Source organism: Mustela lutreola, chromosome 7 (assembly GCF_030435805.1).
Source record: "Mustela lutreola isolate mMusLut2 chromosome 7, mMusLut2.pri, whole genome shotgun sequence".
Lineage (NCBI taxonomy): Eukaryota > Metazoa > Chordata > Mammalia > Carnivora > Mustelidae > Mustela > Mustela lutreola.
In genome coordinates, this window is record NC_081296.1 from 53,431,470 (window position 1) to 53,450,538 (window position 19,069).

General features: G+C 42.0%; 3 protein-coding genes and 4 non-coding genes across 12 annotated transcripts in view; 1 reads left to right on the top strand and 6 right to left on the bottom strand.

Annotated features, from left to right (window-relative positions):
* Positions 1–456: 456 nt before the first annotated feature.
* Positions 457–4,136, bottom strand: SNAPC5 (small nuclear RNA activating complex polypeptide 5). 3 transcript variants are annotated; one of them, XM_059180887.1, is made up of 3 exons: positions 3,980–4,136; positions 2,687–2,776; positions 920–1,865 (listed from the first exon to the last, which is right to left on the bottom strand). In XM_059180887.1, the coding sequence occupies exons 1-3, from the start codon at positions 4,067–4,069 to the stop codon at positions 1,746–1,748; spliced, it is 300 nt and encodes a 99-aa protein (XP_059036870.1). In that variant the 5' UTR covers positions 4,070–4,136; the 3' UTR covers positions 920–1,745. The 3 variants fall into 3 exon arrangements, with proteins under 3 accessions (XP_059036872.1, XP_059036870.1, XP_059036871.1); XM_059180888.1 differs by having other exon boundaries at positions 920–1,862; positions 3,980–4,111; XM_059180889.1 differs by lacking the exon at positions 2,687–2,776 and having other exon boundaries at positions 457–1,862; positions 3,980–4,124.
* A 1,536-nt stretch (positions 4,137–5,672) lies between these two features.
* Positions 5,673–10,524, bottom strand: RPL4 (ribosomal protein L4). Its single transcript, XM_059180884.1, has 10 exons — positions 10,370–10,524; positions 8,815–8,986; positions 8,521–8,627; positions 8,058–8,196; positions 7,484–7,608; positions 7,059–7,188; positions 6,601–6,757; positions 6,291–6,374; positions 6,065–6,185; positions 5,673–5,981 (listed from the first exon to the last, which is right to left on the bottom strand). The coding sequence occupies exons 1-10, from the start codon at positions 10,370–10,372 to the stop codon at positions 5,757–5,759; spliced, it is 1,263 nt and encodes a 420-aa protein (XP_059036867.1). The 5' UTR covers positions 10,373–10,524; the 3' UTR covers positions 5,673–5,756.
* LOC131837466 (small nucleolar RNA SNORD18) lies at positions 6,937–7,006 on the bottom strand. The gene has a single exon (XR_009356064.1). It is a non-coding gene; the product is annotated as a small nucleolar RNA SNORD18 (small nucleolar RNA).
* LOC131837465 (small nucleolar RNA SNORD18) lies at positions 7,719–7,790 on the bottom strand. The gene has a single exon (XR_009356063.1). It is a non-coding gene; the product is annotated as a small nucleolar RNA SNORD18 (small nucleolar RNA).
* Positions 8,258–8,356, bottom strand: LOC131837717 (small nucleolar RNA SNORD16). Its single transcript, XR_009356308.1, has one exon. It is a non-coding gene; the product is annotated as a small nucleolar RNA SNORD16 (small nucleolar RNA).
* Positions 8,701–8,773, bottom strand: LOC131837467 (small nucleolar RNA SNORD18). The gene has a single exon (XR_009356065.1). It is a non-coding gene; the product is annotated as a small nucleolar RNA SNORD18 (small nucleolar RNA).
* A 139-nt stretch (positions 10,525–10,663) lies between the features above and the next one.
* ZWILCH (zwilch kinetochore protein) overlaps positions 10,664–19,069 on the top strand; it is a 38,404-nt gene continuing 29,998 nt past the window's right edge. For 3 of the 4 annotated variants that reach the window (XM_059180876.1, XM_059180875.1, XM_059180877.1), the window contains exons 1-3: positions 10,664–10,977; positions 13,506–13,557; positions 16,377–16,472. In XM_059180876.1, the coding sequence (XP_059036859.1) occupies positions 10,925–10,977; positions 13,506–13,557; positions 16,377–16,472 (201 nt within the window). In that variant the 5' untranslated portion in view covers positions 10,664–10,924. Of the gene's footprint in view, positions 10,978–13,492; positions 13,558–16,376; positions 16,473–19,069 lie in introns of all 4 variants that reach the window. The other variant, XM_059180878.1, reaches the window with a different exon arrangement.

Consider the following 19,069-nt stretch of genomic DNA (forward strand, 5'->3'; position numbering starts at 1 on the left):
TCGTGTTCAGTGTCTTTTGAGGGGTGTTTTAAATTCCCTATTTACACGCAAATGTGTGTTACATTTTGAGAGTCAAGAGGTTTCTTCCTAGTAATTTTTACCAAGAATGATCTTGTTCTCAAGAATGAGGTCACCTGCCTCAGTCTTGCTGTTCTGAATTCCCTTTGTCAAGTACCTCCCTTAGCCTTTCTCTTGTTGAGACACTGACAATAGTTAGATTTTTACATACTATCTCGTAGGAATATTGTCATTTTACCCACAGGACTCTGAGGGCTGCAAAGAGTTAAGAAGACAAGCAACCAGTTAGTGGTAGAGCTACAATTCAGAGCCAACTTCTCTAGCTCTCAGAATCCCACGCTCCTATTTTAAATAAAACCTCTAAGTGTATAGATTGATTGCTTTTCATCGCACAACAGTCTGCACACTGTCTTTTCCAAGAAACATGCTCATTTAAACTTCTATTTAAGAGTAGCTCAAAGTAACTTTTAATGAAATGCTGATTAATAAATACACTCATGTTCTCTTCTAGAATGGTTACAGAACAAGTTCTGCTTGAGGAGGTTCTTTCTGTTTTGTTTGGCTTTTCTGTTGCTTGGGCAGGGCAAATTAGTTTTATAAAATTAAGCAACTACATAACTGTATATTCACTGGAAGAGGGACGGTATGGAGAAGTGAATCTCAGCTCTAAGTAGCAAATTTTAACAACTGTTATTCTGTAACTGTCATCATTACAAAACCCCAATCTCCCAAGCACAGTGATTTAATGGCACATTCCCCAAGTCCAGAAATGGGTTTTAAACCATTCTGCTTTACTTTTTTGCCCCCGGGGAGGAACTAATCCTTTCCTCTGTTGCTATTTGGAAACCAGAAAGCTGCACGGACAGCTCTTTATCTGTACTTTCTTTTCTTTCTTTCTTTCTTTCTTTTTTTTTTTTAAGATTTTGTTTATTTGACAGAGATCACAAGTAGGCAGAGAGGCATGCAGGAGGGTAGGGGAAGCAGACTCCCTGCTGAGCAGAGAGCCCGATGCGGGACTCAGTCCCAGGACCCCAGGATCATGACCTGAGCTGAATTTGAAGGCAGAGGCTTTAAACCACTGAGCCACCCAAGTTCCCCTATCTGTACTTTATTTCTAAGCACATTTTTCCACTGTGATGTCTCAAGCTACAGGTGATGGCAGCCCCACAAACCCCTCTAGAGTACAGAGTTCCTACATGCTCCACCGAGGGGTGGCAGCAGCTTGTGTTCTCAAGTGGCCCTCTGGCTCCTCACTGGTCATCCTTCTCTCCTAGACCTCAGCCTTGCTCTGCTCACAATAGTTCAGTGGCATCCACAGAACCTTTAATTGGTTTTCTTAAAAGAGGTATTGCTGACTGGAAAGGCTGGCTTGTATTTAAACTCTGCCCTTTGTGCAAATGCCAGACTTTCTCAATAGCATTTTAGAGGAAACTTTGTTTTGAGCATAATTACTAAATCTGACCAGAATAGTTACAGCACCACCCTTATTGCTCAATGCTAAGACACTGCATGTCTGCTTTTCCACATGGCACTAATTTTTGTTAAAGTGTTCTGAAACTTGAGTTCTTGATGGAACCATTTTCAAGACTACACAACCTTAAAAGTTCTTGTTCCTTTTAAAGCCGACCAGAGGGCCCATGGAAAGAAAATTTTTTTGAAGAGACAAAAGTTCCTCAGATGTAGTAACTTAGTTCCTGTAACTAAGCTTGGTTCTTCCCTACCCTGCTTCAGGAATCTGATTCTTCTTCCTCTTCCTCCTCCTCCTCTTCGGGCACATGGCTCCTTGTGCTCAACTCCAGTGCTGTTTGGTTGATTGATGCTTCATTGTCAACATGAACCAACATCTGCTTTAGGCAAGAACATTATGCTTTAGTAGAAAAGACACTAGCCTTAAACCAGCAAATTCTTAAATATGTTTTAAAATCAAATTTCAACTGCACCTCCATCCCCAATAATTATCATCAGGAGGTAAGGCGACTTCCTATTTTTCCAATTTCTACCCTGACCCTCTTACCGCACCCCCGCCCCCGCCCCCCACTGCCAAAATGGGAGGGGACTAAATTCCGTAGATTTCACAGAATGTCAAATGTCTACAACCATGGTTCATGCATTAAGAATTACGCTGGCTTAGGTATGCTTTCAAATGGCTTAAATACACCTGGGAGAAAAAGTGCTCAAATACGGGATATTTAGAAAGAAGAATATTGTACTATTTTACTTGAGGGCATTAGTAGAAGGAGATGTTGAAGATTGGAACTCACTTTTTAGCACTATGCTTTGTAGTTGAAGCTACAATCTGTTCTTAAATCCCAGGCTTACTTATTCATGAAGCAGTGGAAGTTCTGACAAACTCCTGCAAAGCTCTCTAACTCTCCCTGGGTCCACTGGAGTAACTACAGAGGTCAGATGACTAGGAGGCTGCAGGCAAATGCCACAGTACCTGACTTATAAATCAAGGTCTGACTAGCTGGTAGAAAAGTGGCTGTTCCCTGTCTAAAACAGTGATACTGAAATAGCCAGTTTATAACACTAGAACATTCTTACAAGCAATTCCCTGAGTCCTCTGGGCATGATAATGTAATTTACAAAAAGTTTTTGGCCTCCAGGCAGCATGAGCACAGAATGCACTTTGCATTCTCTCCCTAGGCCCACACCTGATTCAACTTACATCAGGTGACTGTTCGGGTGCAGGCTGAGAAGACAACATCTCCTCTCCTCTCCTAGAACTAATCATTGATTGGAGGGCTAGTTCTTCAACCTAGGAAAGAAGAGGTGAGGACACTTTGCTTACCATTTCACTGGACTACTGACATGGGTAAAATTTGCTGAGCACGTTGTCAAAAGGCTTGCAGCATGAGAAGTGAAAACAGTGGTTCTAGAGGGAAGCATGGGGCTTTTACTCTTTTCCCACATTTTAAGGAAAGGAGCCAAGAAAAATATCTAGCCCCTTACCCCTGGGGTACGGATATCTCAGCTGTGGCAAGACTTTCATTCCCCTAGATAGGTAAGATCAGCCGATGCGGGGCTCCATCCCAGGTCTGCGATCATGACCTGAGCGGAAGGCAGAGGCTTTAACCCACTGAGCCACCCAGGCTATGGAATTCTACCCAGTAATGAGAAAGGGAAGGCAGGAAGAATAAAAAGTACGTACGTGTGTACGTACGTGTGTGTACACACACACACACACACACACGAAAGTACAAGTGTCTGGAGCGTAAAGAACTGAGGCGTTAGAGATCGTCCTCATCATCACACAGGACACCCACCGGGTATTTTGTACAGGTACTAGTGATACAAGAACATAATTAAGTGCCGCCCATTACAACTATCCTGAGGAAAGTAGTATTTAGATTATGTCGCAGCTATACGGTGCTTTTCAGCTTAAAAATGGCCTTCATAACCTGCATCTCATTTGGACTTAAGATCCTGAATTAGAGTTCTAAGCCGCCCTTATCAACGTCATCTCACTGGGACAGAGAGTGGATTAGGCACAGGTGTGGGAAATGGCCCTGGTGCACCTAAATCTCGTCCGGGCCGTGGAATCCGCAGCAGCTGCCAGAAGAAAAACTATTGGGAACGGCGCGCGACAAGTCTCCTTCCTCAGGGCCTCGCTTGCTTTCTCTGCACAACGGATCAACGAGTCTCCTCTGGGTTAACAATACTGGAGCTGTTTCAAGCGCCAAATGGAGCTAGTAAACGGTGGCTAGCACATGCTAAAGGAGCTCGGGAGGAAGCGGTCCGCACATGGTGTGCGGAGCACCTGCATTTACAGGTGTTGGGAGCGTGGCGGGGTCTCTGCCGCACGTACACATCGCTGGACCTCAGCCTAGACCTGCAGGATCCAGATTCTGACACGAGTGGGCTCGCAATATCAAACACGCTGGCCAAGGGCTTGTCGACTACCAGGTGGACGCGGCCGACGCCTAGGGTTCCCGCGGGGTGGGAGAGAAGCGGGGGTCACCTTGAGCCGGTTCAACTGGTCGTGCAAGGCCGCCTTCAACCGCAGCAGCGTCTCCTCCTCCTTGCGCAGCTCCTGAAGCCGGCTAAGCATGGCGTCCCCTCCCGCCCGCCGTCCGCCTGGCGCCCGGTAGCGACGTCATAATCCCCGCGTTTCCGGAAACCGAGCGGCGGGCTGGGCGGGGCTTGAGCCACGTGGGCCAAGGCGCTTCCGGCTCGCTGCGTCTGGGTGGGCCTGCTCTGCCCAGCCCAACCCCGGGTTTTTAACCGAAAACACTGGAGCTCAGTAATCATTAGGAATCCTAAAGCACAGGGCCTGGAGCAATAAAGAACTTGAGAGGTAAAAACGGTCAAGTACCCACTTTCAAATGCTTTTGAGCAGTACTCCCAGCATCGTACTTTCAATGTTTTTGCAACAGGTGGTTCTTTGTAACTCCACAAAAGCTGCGGACGCACCTGAGGGCAGAGGCGCACGAGCCCTGTTTATTTTTGCAGGCAAGGATTCCTGGTCACATAATAGTGGTTCCCAAGAGGCCGCGCAAGTTAGAACAGGAAAACAAACCATTGCTAATATTCAGTTGGGGCGCAGTCCCTTTAACTGCTAAGGGATGGAGATAGATAACCTGGATCTGGATTTTAAGGTTATCAAAAGAAACCAGATGCAAAACCACCCTGATAAGAGACAACACATGGGTCAGGACAGGTCAACCGTTAAGGTGGTCAAGATACTGACAAAACAGGGTAAAAAAACCTCAATGTCTTTTTTTTAAGATTTTATTTTTTGACAGAGATCACATGTAGGAGAGAGGCAGGCAGAGAGAGAGAAGGAAGCGGCCTGCTAAGCAGAGAGCCTGAGGTGGGGCTCCATCCCAGGACTCTGGGATCATGACCTGAGCTGAAGGCAGAGGCTTTAACCCACTGAGCCACCCAGGAACCCCCAACAATGTCCTTTTGACACACTTCTCTGCAATATACTCAACATATCCATCCCTTCACTAAAACTGCAAAAACCCAAGTAGTTCTGGAAAATGCTTCTGACACTCTATACTATGGGTCAAAATACTGAGGGTAGCATTTCCTCTAGTAACTGTACTTATCACAGCAGCTTAATAGGAACCTTTGTGGAGGAAGCATCAATTTCTTATTGCAGTGCCTTGAAATACATAGATCCTGCCCTCTTGTGGTATTGAGAAAAAAAACCTCTTATGTAATTATACGTTTCCAAGATGAACTTTTTGGTTTTGGAGGGAGGAGTGATGTACCTTTTTACAAAGATTTTATAGAGCAAGCCTGCAAGTGAGCACATGAGGGAAGAGGGAGAGAATCCCAAGCAAACTACTCACTTAACTTGGGAGACTGACATGGGGCTTGACCCCATGACCCATAAGCTCTTGACTTGACCCCAAACCAAGAATGGAAGCTCAACCAACTGAGGCAGCCAGCCAGGTGCCTGAGGAGTGCTAAATCTTCTAACAGCTTCTGCACATCTGAGAAGTCTTTTAACCACCTGCATCTCAAAACATTACAAACTGATTTTTTAATCTGGATTTATGAGCATTCTTCTTCCCATCCAATGGCATGGACTGTAAAGGCAAGGCCCTGTTTTACACCAAACTCTAAAATGGAAAACAAGAAGCCCGAATTATGAGGAAACAAACAAAATTCTAAACAAGATTCACAAACACATCCAACAAGTCTTGCTTCTCAATGGCTTTGATCATGTCTTTATTCAAAATTAGCTGTCCAAAATTATTTAACTTTTATGAATAAACGTTAAGTTTTTAGGCAGCAGGCTTCTCTGCAGTGGGTTTCTTTTCTGCAGGCTTCTTATCAGCTGCTGGTTTCTTGGTAGCTGCAGCCTTTTTCCCCACCACAGGTTTCTTCTGCTTCTTCACACTAACAGCCTTCTTTCCTTTCTTCCCTACCAGAGGCTTCTTGCCTGGAACTCCCTTCTCACCTGATTTGGCTTCTAAGGCTGCTGCCGCCTTATCCATCCGGAGTTTGTGCTGCAACAAATTAAGACAAAAACCTAAGAATCCTATCTTTCAAAAGAAGTTAACCTATCATCAAAAACCAAACTCTCACTCACATTCTTGGCCTGGCGAAGAATAGTGTTCCGGCGCATGGTCTTTGCATAGGGGTTTAGCTTCAACATGATTCTCAGGTTCTTCAGTGGATTCTTCTTCAGGACCCTGCGATGAATCTTCTTGCTGTTAAAAAGGAACATTAGTATCTTATTCACATTACCCACCATTTCTGAAATAGCCAATACTATGCATATGAGGCTTTAGCAACAGCAGGTATCACAACTTTACCGTGGTGCTCGGAGGGCTCTTTGGATCTCTGGACTTTTCAAGATTCTGCTAAGGTCTGTATTAAGCATCTTATGCATGGGAAGGCTGAAAAAAAAAAAAAAATGCCGAACAGTAAGATGCTCAATTCCTATTTCTCAGAGTCCCCTCAGAATTCCATTACACTACTGCTGTTCAGAGTATCTCACCATTTCACAATACTGAATTTGAACATAAAGGTCACATTATTTAGAAAACATGCAAACCAATTCTGAATGTAAATATTCACAGCATGAACACCTGTGTTCAACATATGAAAACAAAGAACACTCACTTGTAGTTACTCTTGAGGGAGGCAGCCTTACGCCAAGTGCCATAAAGATCGTCTAACTTGCGGAAAGCACTTTCAGTCCAAATGCAGAAACGTCCCACATGCCCACCAGGAGCAAGTTTCAAAATGTTCAGTTTGCTTACATTAAGTAAAGTAATTCCTTTGGAAACAAGAAGCCCGAATTATGAGGAAACAAACAAGGGAAAACAGTTAGGGAACCTGTATTTTAAATACAAGAAATACAAATCATGTTTATGACTTATGGGTTATATAAGGTACCCGAAAATTACGTCACAAATTAGGCAGTTTCAACCATCATTGGTGTTACTTATTCAGCTGAATATCAGAAGTTCCACATAATCATGTGTTTCAGAAACACGGACCATAAAGTGGAATCTCATCATAATAAAAGCTGAGGAAGCTCCCATCATATGGGCAATTGAAGTAAGCAGAACAATTACCAGGAATGTTTCTGAAGGCCTTGATGATACCATTGTCTTCATTGTAGATGATGCAGGGTCCCCTGCGCTGGATTCGACGGCGGTTTCTCATTTTGCCCTTGCCAGCTCTCATTCGCTGAGAGGCATAGACCTAAAAAGTGAGAACATTTATTAGTTTTTCGATTAAGATACAAACCCTGCAATTGAACTTCAAAGTTAAACTCCACTTTACAGATGATGAAAAGGAGCCACAATTAACTGCTCAACATTCACACACAGCAGCAAATGGCAATCAAGATTCAAAACCCAAGTTATAAGGTTTTAGAGAGTCCTTTTCTCCTATCCACTGAAGTTACACTGTCCTCCAGACACCTTCTGAAATTTAAAAATCTGACAACAGATCTGTGTCAAGGACCACAAAGTAAAAATTTGTTCATTAAGCCTACCTTTTTGATATCATTCCAGGCTTTAAGTTTTTTAAGAAGCAAAACAGCCTCCTTGGTCTTCTTGTAGCCTTCAACTTTATCTTCCACCACCAAAGGAAGTTCAGGAACTTCCTCAATACGATGACCTGACAATGCCAAGTAACACCAACAAATATCTGATTATCCCGAACGTTTTAAAAAAAAAATCAAGAAACATTTCATATACTCCACGAAAGCAAAATAGCATACAATGTGCCAAATCAGAATTTCCACAAATATCATGTGTTTCAGAAACACGGACCAATTAAGTGGAATCTCATCATTTTGACCATTTAAAACAGAATAGGGACATGACGAAGTTTGAGCGGAAAAGTTTTCTAATACATGAAATCACTACATTCCATTTAGTTCACCAGTTATTACACAGTATTCACCAAAGACTTACTATAGATTGAAGTAGTCAGAACTATTATTTAATATAGGGACTCTGGGATGAATAGAATCCATACAATTATTAGCATGAATAAAATGGGTTAGGTAGAGAGAGAGAGAAAAAAGTATTTTGTACCATTTCTATAATACAAAATATACAAACCTTTAGACATGACCAGCGCTGGTAAGGCCGAGGCAGCCAGGGCAGAGCAAATGGCGTATCGCTTCTGTGTTGTGTTCACTCTGCGATGCCAACGGCGCCAGGTTTTGGTGGGTGCAAACATGCGGCCCCCACGACACATCTATTTTCCCAGTTAAGAATCACATTTCTTAGGAATTTAAGGAATTAAAAGACTTATGTCTTGCTCAGTAAGAATTTTCGTCACCCTTCTGAACCAGCTTACTGACAGCAGGCAACTGTCGCTGAGAACAGAGTAAGACGCAAATTACGACATCATTGCAAGCAGAACTTCCTCACGCCAAGCCTCTATCTGCCCAGGGCAAGGTTTAACTTGAACACTATTAATATGCTGAAAAAAATTTCAAAAACTGCTCATATGAATTAATCAGGTCACGTTTGATAAATTCCACAAGGGCTGACCAATCCAGAGTGAAACAAAGGATACATTTCCAAAGGCACCCTGGCCAGAACGGTGAGTCCCACCACCTCGAACTCTGGGAATTCGAGCCACAGCTCTGCCAGTACCCCAAGACTCAGCACTGGTTTGATGACCTGAAATTGGGAAAACATACAAGTTTTAGCTACTCAGCCATACCATTCTAGAACTATTACCCATGATAGCAACAGCATCAGAACATCCAGAAAAATCATGTTGATTCAGAAACACGGACCAATGGAATGGAATTTCATCACTACTGTTAAGTAGGTCTTAAAACATCAACCCTTAAAAAATCCATACCTGCTAATTCACTGACAGCATATGGCTGTCTGTTGTTTTTGCGCAAGTTGGTGTGAACAAAGTTGACAATATCCGGTCGAATGGGAGCCTTGAACACAGCAGGCAAAGTAACATTTTTGCCAGATGATTCCCCCTTTTCGGAGTACACAGATATCAATGGGCGAGCACACGCCTGGGAAAAAGAAAAACAGATTTATGTTGACAGATGATGTCAGAGACACTATTCTCTCCTATTAGCAACACCTTTAAAGACTGAGTACAGAAGAGATTTGTATTTGCGCTGGTACACAATACTCAGAGCTGAAACCAAGGCTGTTGCTAACACATCAGGTTTATTAACAAATAAATTCTTACACTTAAAGGATATTTAGAACCTCAAAATCTACCACAAAATTTACCATTCATCTTTCAACCCAGACCGTACAAAATGATCAAAAGCATACTGGAAGGTTTGCAAATGCTATTTAATGCCACCCTCTGAATATTTACCACATCATCAACAAATCTAGTCTACCACAGCTCTACTTAAAATTTATGCCCCTGGCCCCCTTCATCCCCAACACATCACAAGAAACTCACCAAAAAAAAATAACTGGTCGTATTACTTTTTGCTCAATCTTCCCAAAGAAGATTGAACCTACTGAAATTCTGAGGATGGCTTATGTGATCTGCTGGACCTCATCTCCCATAATCTTTTCCAGACATCACTGTCCCTACACTCAGGGCCATACCCCTTCTGCCTCAGAAGTAGCTGTCTTCATCCTACAGAGGCTCAGCATGCTTTCTCACACTCCTTCAGGCCACCTTTTGGAAAGTTTCTCTGATCACTCTAAGGCCCAACTACTGCTCCACTCCCATTCCCCCATGTTCCCAACAATCATGACCAGCAAGTATTTAGGTGTTATCCTGTCAAAATTAGGATCCAAGCAACCCAAGTGTTTTTTGTCCCCTTTTTTCACTTAACTCTCTATGGCACAAAACACTACACATTATTTGTGGAATGCAGTGCATGTGACAGTCGTACTATGAACTAAGAACTCCAAGATTTAGCGTGCACCAAACGGAACAATTTTTAAAAGAGGGTCAGGAAGCTTTTGTAGAGGCTATTCTTAGACGAACAGACAATTAAAAAGAAAGTGGATATGCAAGTCTTTCAAAAAATCTATCTCGAAACACCGTCATAGTCCTTACTGAACCACCCGTGAAAATTCAAGGCCCAAAATTGATTTTCACTCCGATTTAGCGTTAGGCCCCCAAAACTTCCGAACTGTCAAGAGAACCCATGCCTTCTACGATCCACGGAAAGCTAAAATCCCAAAGGTTCCTCTGCACCTGAGAGCGATCTGGAATCGTCCTGTGCTGGGACGCCCACGTTGCCTCTAAAATGGCTGCCGTAAAGCCGCCCTACTCAGCTCCGAGCCACAAGAATATACCTTTGACCCTCATCTCCTTTTCCTCGCTTTCTCTCATGAAGATTTTATGCCCCAAGCCCCCAACCCATTCCCGCCGGGACCCGAGAGCAGGGAAGAGCCCTCCAGACAGAGCTTCCACTCACCATCGCGGGGAGAGGAGAGGGCCACGCTCCTCTCTACCCGGCGGCTCCTATAGGAAAAGGAAGTACCTACTACTTCCGCTCTATATGTAAGCTTCCACTCGTCCGCCAACACGCCCCGCCTCAGAACCAATCCAGAGACACAAAACATCACTCTTCCACTCTATAAAAACAAAAAATAGAGCATTATTTCTTTATATGTATCAAATTACGGTATCTACGGACTTTCAAAGCCAAGAAAAGCGCTTAGAAACAAGGGACTTCTTTTCGCGGAATAATCCGTAAGGAGGCGTGGCACCTCTCGCGAGAAGAGGTTTCCTTTCCCTTTCGACCACTGCAACTTATTTTAACTTTTTCTTTAGGGAATGGAAAACTGCGGGGACGGAAAAGACCGCTGTGTCCTCTAGAACAAAAGATTAACTTTGTGGACAAACGGGGCCTGGCGGGCGTGGGTGGCGTGTAAACGTAGTCCCGGCGAGAGGGTCATGACCCCGGACGTCAGCGGCCGGCGCGCAGTTCAGTTTGGCGGTCTCGCATCTGCAGTCGAATTGGGGCGTGATGTGGTCCCGAATCAACAGAGCGGCGGAGGAGTTTTACTCTCGTCTCCTGCAGTGAGTTGTAGCCCGTGCTGTTGCCTAGGGTGCCAGGGCAGCACTGCTCCCTCGGCATGTTTTTCGGTCTCCGCCCCCAGCCTTCTGCCCCTGCTTTGGGAAGAAGCGCCTTGTCAGTTATCGGGGGCGCCTAAGTTACAGACTAAGGCAGCTTTCCTGGGGTCTGGGAATTGGGGAAGACCGGTTATCTGCTCCGTTGTGGGCTTGGCCCTGTGGGGGCTTGCTTGTAGTCTCCTATAGAAGAAAACAAGTCTACGTTATCAATCGGGGTGGGAGGTGACAAATTTTTCAAGAGGCGCTTTATTCATGCCCGTAATGCACGGAACTTAGGATATGCTGACGACACCTCTCAGGAGATGGGAAAATAGATGTCAGCCTTCTTCATCTGTTTAAAGCTTTTCTGGAGTGAAACGTAGTGTCTATTCAGAATAACTGTTCGTGCTGCCGCTGTAGTGTGTTGGCTTTTTGTTTTGTTTTGTTTTGTTTTTGTTTGTTTTTTTAAGTACCTTTATTTCACTGTGCTTTAAGAGTATTCTTAGGGGCGCCTGGGTGGCTCAGTGGGTTAAAGCCTCTGCCTTCGGCCCGGGTCATGATCTGGGGTCTTGGGATGGAGCCCCGCATCGGGCTCTCTGCTCAGTGGGGAGCCTGCTTCTTCCTTTCTCTGCCTGCCTCTCTGCCTACTTGTGATCTCTGTCTGTCAAATAAATAAATAGAATCTTAAAAAAAAAAAAAGTATTCTTAAAGTGAATTGCTAGTACAAAAGGGGATTCCATCTAGTCTGCATCCAACTTTAAAATCGAATCCAGCAGGTCTCAAATTTGAGTTTGCATCAATCACCTGGAGGGTTGTCCAAAGGCAAGATTGCTGGGCCCCATCTCCAGGCTTTCTGATTTAGTAAATCTGGGTGGGGCCAAAGAATTCTGACAAATTCTAGGTGAAACCTCCTGCTGGCCTCACACCACATTTGAGAACCACTGATGTAATCTAAGCCTTTATTTTCTAAATGCCATAATTTTTTATTATTCTGGCCTCCAAGGTCATGCCCTCCATCTCATGATCAGAAAAGTGTTTCTCGTTTAAAACATTTTAGTGGGGTGTCTGGATGGCTCAGTCAGTTAAGTGTCTGCCTTTGGCTCAGGTCCTGATCTCAGGGTCCTGGCATCAAGCCCCATGTAGGGCTCCCTGCTGCTTCTCTCTCTGCCTCTGCCCCTCTCGCCTGCTCATGCTCACTCTCATGCTCTCTCTCAAATAAAATCTTTAAAATAAAATAAAATCTTTTAGTGAGCTCCTCTTGACTTTCAGGATGAATTTCTACTAGTATAGCAACAAGTCTTCCATTGTGCCAACACAGCACCCTCCACTCACCTCTGTTGGAGCACCCATCACCTTGTATTCTAGCTGTTGGCTCTTTGGGCTTCAGTCAAGACTAGGAACCAGGGACTATGTTTTTGTTGTATATCCTGGACACCTATAAAGAGTGCCTGCCTATAACATATATGATTGTTGAATAATTGATTGAATAACATCCCTCAGTTATACACAAAGGACAAATATCTTTAAAAATAAATCACTGTCTTGTCCAAAATGGCAAAAGTGAGTCATTCACAGGCCTAGCTCTCCTGTTTTTATTTCAGTAAGTCAGAGTAGATCAAATAACAAATGGTATCCTGAGACAATCCCATTGGGCTTCTTTAGGTCTCTAAAGATTGTGTCTCTTTCAGAGTGTAGATCAGGCTGATGTGCATTTTGGTATGTTTAATGGTTTATTGTTCACATGCTTTGGGATGACTATTTTAGAACTTTCTGGAATGAAATGATAATTATTAATTATATCTGAGTTTTGTGCTTATCAAGTTAGTATACTAAGTTTTTAGTGACAGTCGATAAAAATAGAGGGAGAATAGATGTTTCTATTTTAACCATAGAAATCTAGGGCTGGGAACCTTAAATAACTTTTCTGTGGTTACCCACTGATTCAGTGCAGATCAGAATCCAGTGATTTTTACTTACCTTGAGTTACATGGTAAATAACATTTCAATAGTAACTGATGATGTGTTTTACAAGATAAGAGAGTACAGGTAGATAACCTGATTTCCTCCTGCCTCTGAGAAGCCACTGTGCCCAGTTGTGGGCAGCAGTTTATTAATTTCTGCCACATCTCTTTTTTCTCATACTCTTTTTTTTTAAATTTATTTGTCAGAGAGAGAGAGAGCGCGCACAAGCAGGGACGGTGGCAGGCAGAGGGAGAAGTAGACTCCTCGCTGAGCAGAGCCCAATGTGGGACTCAATCCCAGGACCCTGAGATCATGACCAGATCCAAAGGCAGCTTTACCGACTGAGCCACCCAGGAGTCCCTTCTCATATTCTTTTCCTGCTTTTTTCCCTCTTCCCAACCATGCCTTCGGGCTGCCATGACTACTTTGCATTTTGCTTTTCTCACATGTCATGCAAAGATAAACTGATGACTACTGAATTTAAATGTCAGAATACTGTAGCTCTGTTTTTCATATGTAGTTCTTCATTTCAGGGAGTTTGATGAAGAAAAGAAAGGAGTCCATAAAGATCCATTTGTCTATGAGGTATGAACAATTTATTTCATTTTTAAACACAACTCAGTAATTCTAACATTCTGCTTCTTTAAAAGATGGGTTCATTGAAGTTAATTTAGAGTAAATCCCACCCTTTTAGAGTACAGTTCTATGAGTTTTTAAAAATGCATTCAGTCATATAACCAGCCCTATGACCAACATCTAGAACATTTCCGGCACCTCCAAAAATATCATGTACCTTTATAACCAGCCCTCTGTCTCTGTCTTTTTCCAGGGTGTCATATAAATAAAATCACGCAGTATGTAGTCTTTTGGCTTCTATCAAGGAATGTAGTACATTTGAGATTTATCTATTTTTTGTGTGGATCAGTAGTTCATTCCTTTTTATTGTTGGATAGTATCCCATTATATGGATGTGTGATGCATATCTATTTACCAGCTGGTGGACACATGAATTGTTTTCAGTTTTTCATAGTTACGAATAAAGCTGCTATAAATATTCTTGGATTTATTAAGCATCTGATATATGCCAAGTGTTTCATAGCTAAAGTCCCTGTAAGGTTTAATTTATAAAATAACTAAACTAAAGTGAACTAAAAGTAATTATATGCTAAAAAACAAATAAGCTGTAGAGAAATAGTCATATAAGATAAAGGTTAATATCATGTATATAAAATACATAAAAAATTCTTAAAAATCAAAGAAAAGTGACAACTGTAATAGAAGAATAGACAAAAGACATAAATAAATAAATAAGCCCAGAAAGAAAATTACAAGTAGAGTTATTTCTTACTGTTGGACTTTTCACTAACCAAACATAGGAATTAAGTATATCTAGGTAAATGTATTAATCCTTCCTCATTGGAATTCTTGCTTAATACATATATTAGTTTCCTAGGGCTGCTGTAACCACAAATTGGTATGCTTAAAACATCAGAAATTTATTCTGTTGGGGCGCCTGGGTGGCTCAGTGGGTTAAAGCCGCTGCCTTCAGCTCAGGTCGTGATCCCAGAGTTCTGGGATCGAGCCCCGCATCGGGCTCTCTGCTCGGTGGGGTGCCTGCTTCCTCCTCTCTCTCTGCCTGCCTCTCTGCCTACTTGTGATCTCTGTCAAATAAATAAATAAACATTTAAAAAAAAAAAAAAGAAATTTATTCTGTTGCTATTCTGGAGACTAGGACTCTGAAATGGAGGTGGCAGAAGGGCCATGCTGCTATTGGAGGCTCTAGGAAAGGATTTTTCCTCAGCTCTTCCTAGTTTCTGGTGGTTTCCTACAATCCTTGGAGTTTCTTGCTGTGTAGACACATCACTCTATTTCTGCCGCTGTTACTAGATTGCATTCCCTGTGTGTCTATGTCCGTAAATCTTTCCCTCCTTATAAGTACATCAGTCATTGGAAGTAGCCCCCTCCCCCGCCCCACAATCCAAGCTAATCCCTAACTTGATTATATTTGCCAAGACCCTTTTTCTAATGGTCACATTCAGAGGAACCAGGGGTTAGGACTTCACTGTATCTTTTGGGGACATATTCAATCTACAACAGTACTTGAAATTCAAGAACCTAGTAGATTAGAACAATACAGCATCCTTTGCTTTCTGAACTTGGTATCTAAATGCTTTAAAATCCAACCTGAGAAATGAAACAGATTCAAGTAATGAGAGTTATTTGTCAATGATAAGCCTTTGAGAGACTGCTCACCTTCATTAATAATGGAATAAATTTGAAAAAACAGTAACAAACAAGACACTATTTTTTGCTGTGAGATGGTAAAAATAAACAGTGAAAATACTCTGTGTTGCCATAAGTGATGGGAATGCAAATATATGGGGGCAGCATATTTGCAAGGCAATTTGACAAAGTCAGTGTGATTCTAAGTATTCATCTTAAGAAAGCAATTCAAGGATGTCTATTATTGTTTATTGCAGCAGGTAACTTAAGCACCTGGGTGGCTCAGTGGGTTAAAGACTCTGCCTTCGGCTCAGGTCATGATCCCAGGGTCCTGGGATCGAGCCCCGCCTCAGGCTCTCTGCTCGACGGGGAGCCTGCTTCTCTCTCTCTCTCTGCCTGCCTCTCTGCCTACTTGTGATCTCTTCTGTCAAGTAAATAAATAAAATCTTAAGGGAAAAAAAATCCAAATATTGAACAAAATGAGATTAGTTATGTGATGGTAGAGCCAAAGAACACTTAATAGATGGAAAGAAGTGTATGATACAGATGTCATATTTTTATTAAGCAAAATCTTATCTAGATATCTAAATACTGAATACATTTCTACTTAAGGGGATTTATTTATGCGCCTGGGAAAAGATCTGACAAAATAGGTGCAAACCATGCTAGTGACTAGTGATTATCCTGGCTAATCGATTTATATGTGTATTTTTAAAAAATGACTTAGCTTTGTATTTTCAGACTTTTCTGCAATAAACATGTTTGCAATTGGAGGGAAAAAATATACAGTTCCTAGAGATTGATAAAAGTCCTAAGTTCCATAGTACAATCAGAAGAAAAGATCATATTTATAAACTGCTAATTACATGGTACAATATAGTAAATACACCATGAGTCACGAAGGAAGAAGTCTGTGTGATCCTAATCAAAAGAAAGCTCTACAATCGGGATGCACTTTAGGGAGGCCTTGAAGCATGTGTAGAGGTGAATAGAGCTAGGTTTGTCTAAACATGAAAAAACACAGCAAAGAATAAATGCAATCTTCTCTTTAGAATATTATGTCTTGTTCAAATTCTCTTTCTCGGCCGCTTGCGTAAAACTAGTCTTTAAGTGTTCAAATATTCGTACTGATAGGTATGTGTGCATATATAACGTTCCTTGACATTATCTATTTTTAATAGGCTGATATTCAAGTGCAGTTGATCAGCAAAGGCCAACCGAATCCTTTGAAAAATATTCTAAATGAAAATGACCTAGTATTCATCATGGAGAAATTGGTAAGTAGTGCTTGGGCTTTGCACTTGTTTAATTCTTTTTTTTTCTTTTTTATTTAAGATTTTATTTTTAAGTAATCTCTATCCTCAATGCGGGGCTCGACCCGAAGATTAAGAGTCGCATGCTCCACCAACTGAGCCAGCCAGGCACTCCTGTGTTTAATTCCTAGTAGGAAATTCAGTTTGCAAATGATCTCAAATGTGCACTTTTTTTTTTATCAGCATACTAGGAAAGTGGATTCTAATTCTTTCAGAAGTAGATACAGTGATGTCCAATAGAAATATAATAAGAACTGTATAGGTAATTTAAAATTTTAAAGTAGCCTGATTTTTAAAAAAAAGTGAAATTAATTATACAGTAAAGTTGACTTTTTTCTTTTCTTGTCCACTTCTTTGAATCTTGGCACATGTATAGACTCTGGTAATCACCACCACAATCAAGGCACAAAACAGTTCCATCACTCCAAACAGCTCCGTCATGCTATCCCTTGAAAATCCCCCAGCAACCACTGATCTCTTCTCCCTTGGTGTAGTTTTTATCTTTTTAAGAAAGTCGTGAATGGACTCACACAATGTGTAACCTTTCAAGTCTGGCTTCTTTCACTCTGCATAATACCTTTGAGATAGATCCAAGTTGTATGCATATCAGTGGTTCATTTCTTGTAGTTGCTGAGTAGATTCTGTGGTATGGATGGACCATCATTTATTTATCTAGTCACCCTCTGAATGACGTTTGGGCTTTTTTCTGTCTCCAATGATTATGAATAGAGCTGCTATAATCATTTTTGTGCACATTTTTTTTGCATAAACATGTTTTTTCTTTACGGTAAATACCGAGGCATGGGGTTGTCTGAAATTAGGTTTAATAATGCTTTTTATTTAGTCTCATAAATGTGATAATACCATTTCAAAGCACAGTTAATGTAAAAATCATTAATGAGATATTTCAAGTTTTTTTCCCCCATGCTGCATCTTCAAAATCTGGTGCGTATTTACACTTAACATTTTCATTTGTCTGGCCCCATTTCCAGTACTCAGGAGCTGCATGTGGCCAGTGACTGTCGTATTGAACAGCACAGCATAAATAGCTATGACTCATGAAGTTCTACTTGAATTATTGTTTGTGAAATGTAACAGAAAACATCTTATCTTTTGCATCACTTTTTAATTCCAGCTTGAAACCTTTGTGTTTTAATTATGGTGTTTTGGCAGAGGAATTATAATGATTTTTATTGAATGGTGATAATGCCGTCAGGTTACATGGTTGTTTTGGGGCCAGAACCCATTCCTTTGACTACATTGTTTCCTGAAGTAGATTGGAACAGACTCTAATAGGGGAAAGTGGAGGTGCTTTTAGAAGGAACTCTTCTGTTTGATGCTTTAGGATTCTCATGCTGTCTGGTGAAGGAGCAGGGAGCTTTTCATTTGAATGCATACAAAAGCTCCTTTTGAGGAAAAAGGGCAACTTTGTCTTTTATGTTAATGGAAGGGCATTATTACTGCTTATATATAGTGGACAGATGCTTAGGAAATAATTATGGGTGAGTTATGTGGTTGAATTTAGACTTTTTTTATGGGGAGAAGGGAAAATGTATGTAGAGTAAAGCCAAAAAAAATTAAGATGTTCAGGTGAAGATGAGTCACCTAGGAAAAGATAAGGATGAGCCAAGGGGGATGTGGGAATGTGAGTTAGGATTCTAGTGAGGATGCAGCTCACAGTTTTGGGAAGGTCCCTGCAATTCACGGGGGACCGGGCATTTTTGGATGAGGAGCAGTCAAAATGGCCATTGTCTCTGCGAAGATCAGTAGAGCTTAAAGCGCAAATTTTACGTAGATGGGTATTAAATAGAAGAAAAAAATGACATTTTGGATACCATCTGTTCTAGGCCCTCTTTGGAAAGCCAGGCTTAGAAGGGACTGAGATCTGTGATCCTGCAAAAGAAATTCAAAGTTGAGGAAATATCTGGGTCTGATACCTATTAAGTGGGCGGAGTATTTACTGCCCGAAGAGCTTAATGGATAAGATCCAGAGTTGTTTTTTTTTTTTAATATTTTATTTATTTATTTGATAGAAAGAGATCACAAGTAGGCAGAGAGACAGGCAGAGAGAGAGGGAAGAAGCAGGGTCCCTGCTGAGCAGAGAGCCCGATGTGGGGCTCGATCCCAGGACCCTGAGATCATGACCTGAGCCGAAGGGAGAGGCTTTAGCCCACTGAGCCACCCAGGCGCCCCAAGATCCAGAGTTTTGAAGTCAAGTCAGACTATCTAGATTCAAATGTTGCAGTTGCCACTCACTGGGTGTGATTCTAGGCAAGTTATTTAGCCATTGGCTACCTCAGTTTTTCCATCTATAAAATAGAATTGTTGGGGCGCCTGGTTGGCTCAGTGGGTTAAAGCCTCTGCCTTTGGCTCAGGTCGTGATCCCAGGGTCCTGGGATCGAGCCCTGCATTGGGCTCCCTGCTCAGTGGGGAGCCTGCTTCTCTGCCTGCCTCTCTGCCTACCTGTGATCTCTGTCTGTCAAATAAATAAATAAAATCTTTAAAAAAAAAAAAAAGAGTTGTTAATGGGGCATCTGGGTGGCTCAGTCGGTTAAGTGTTT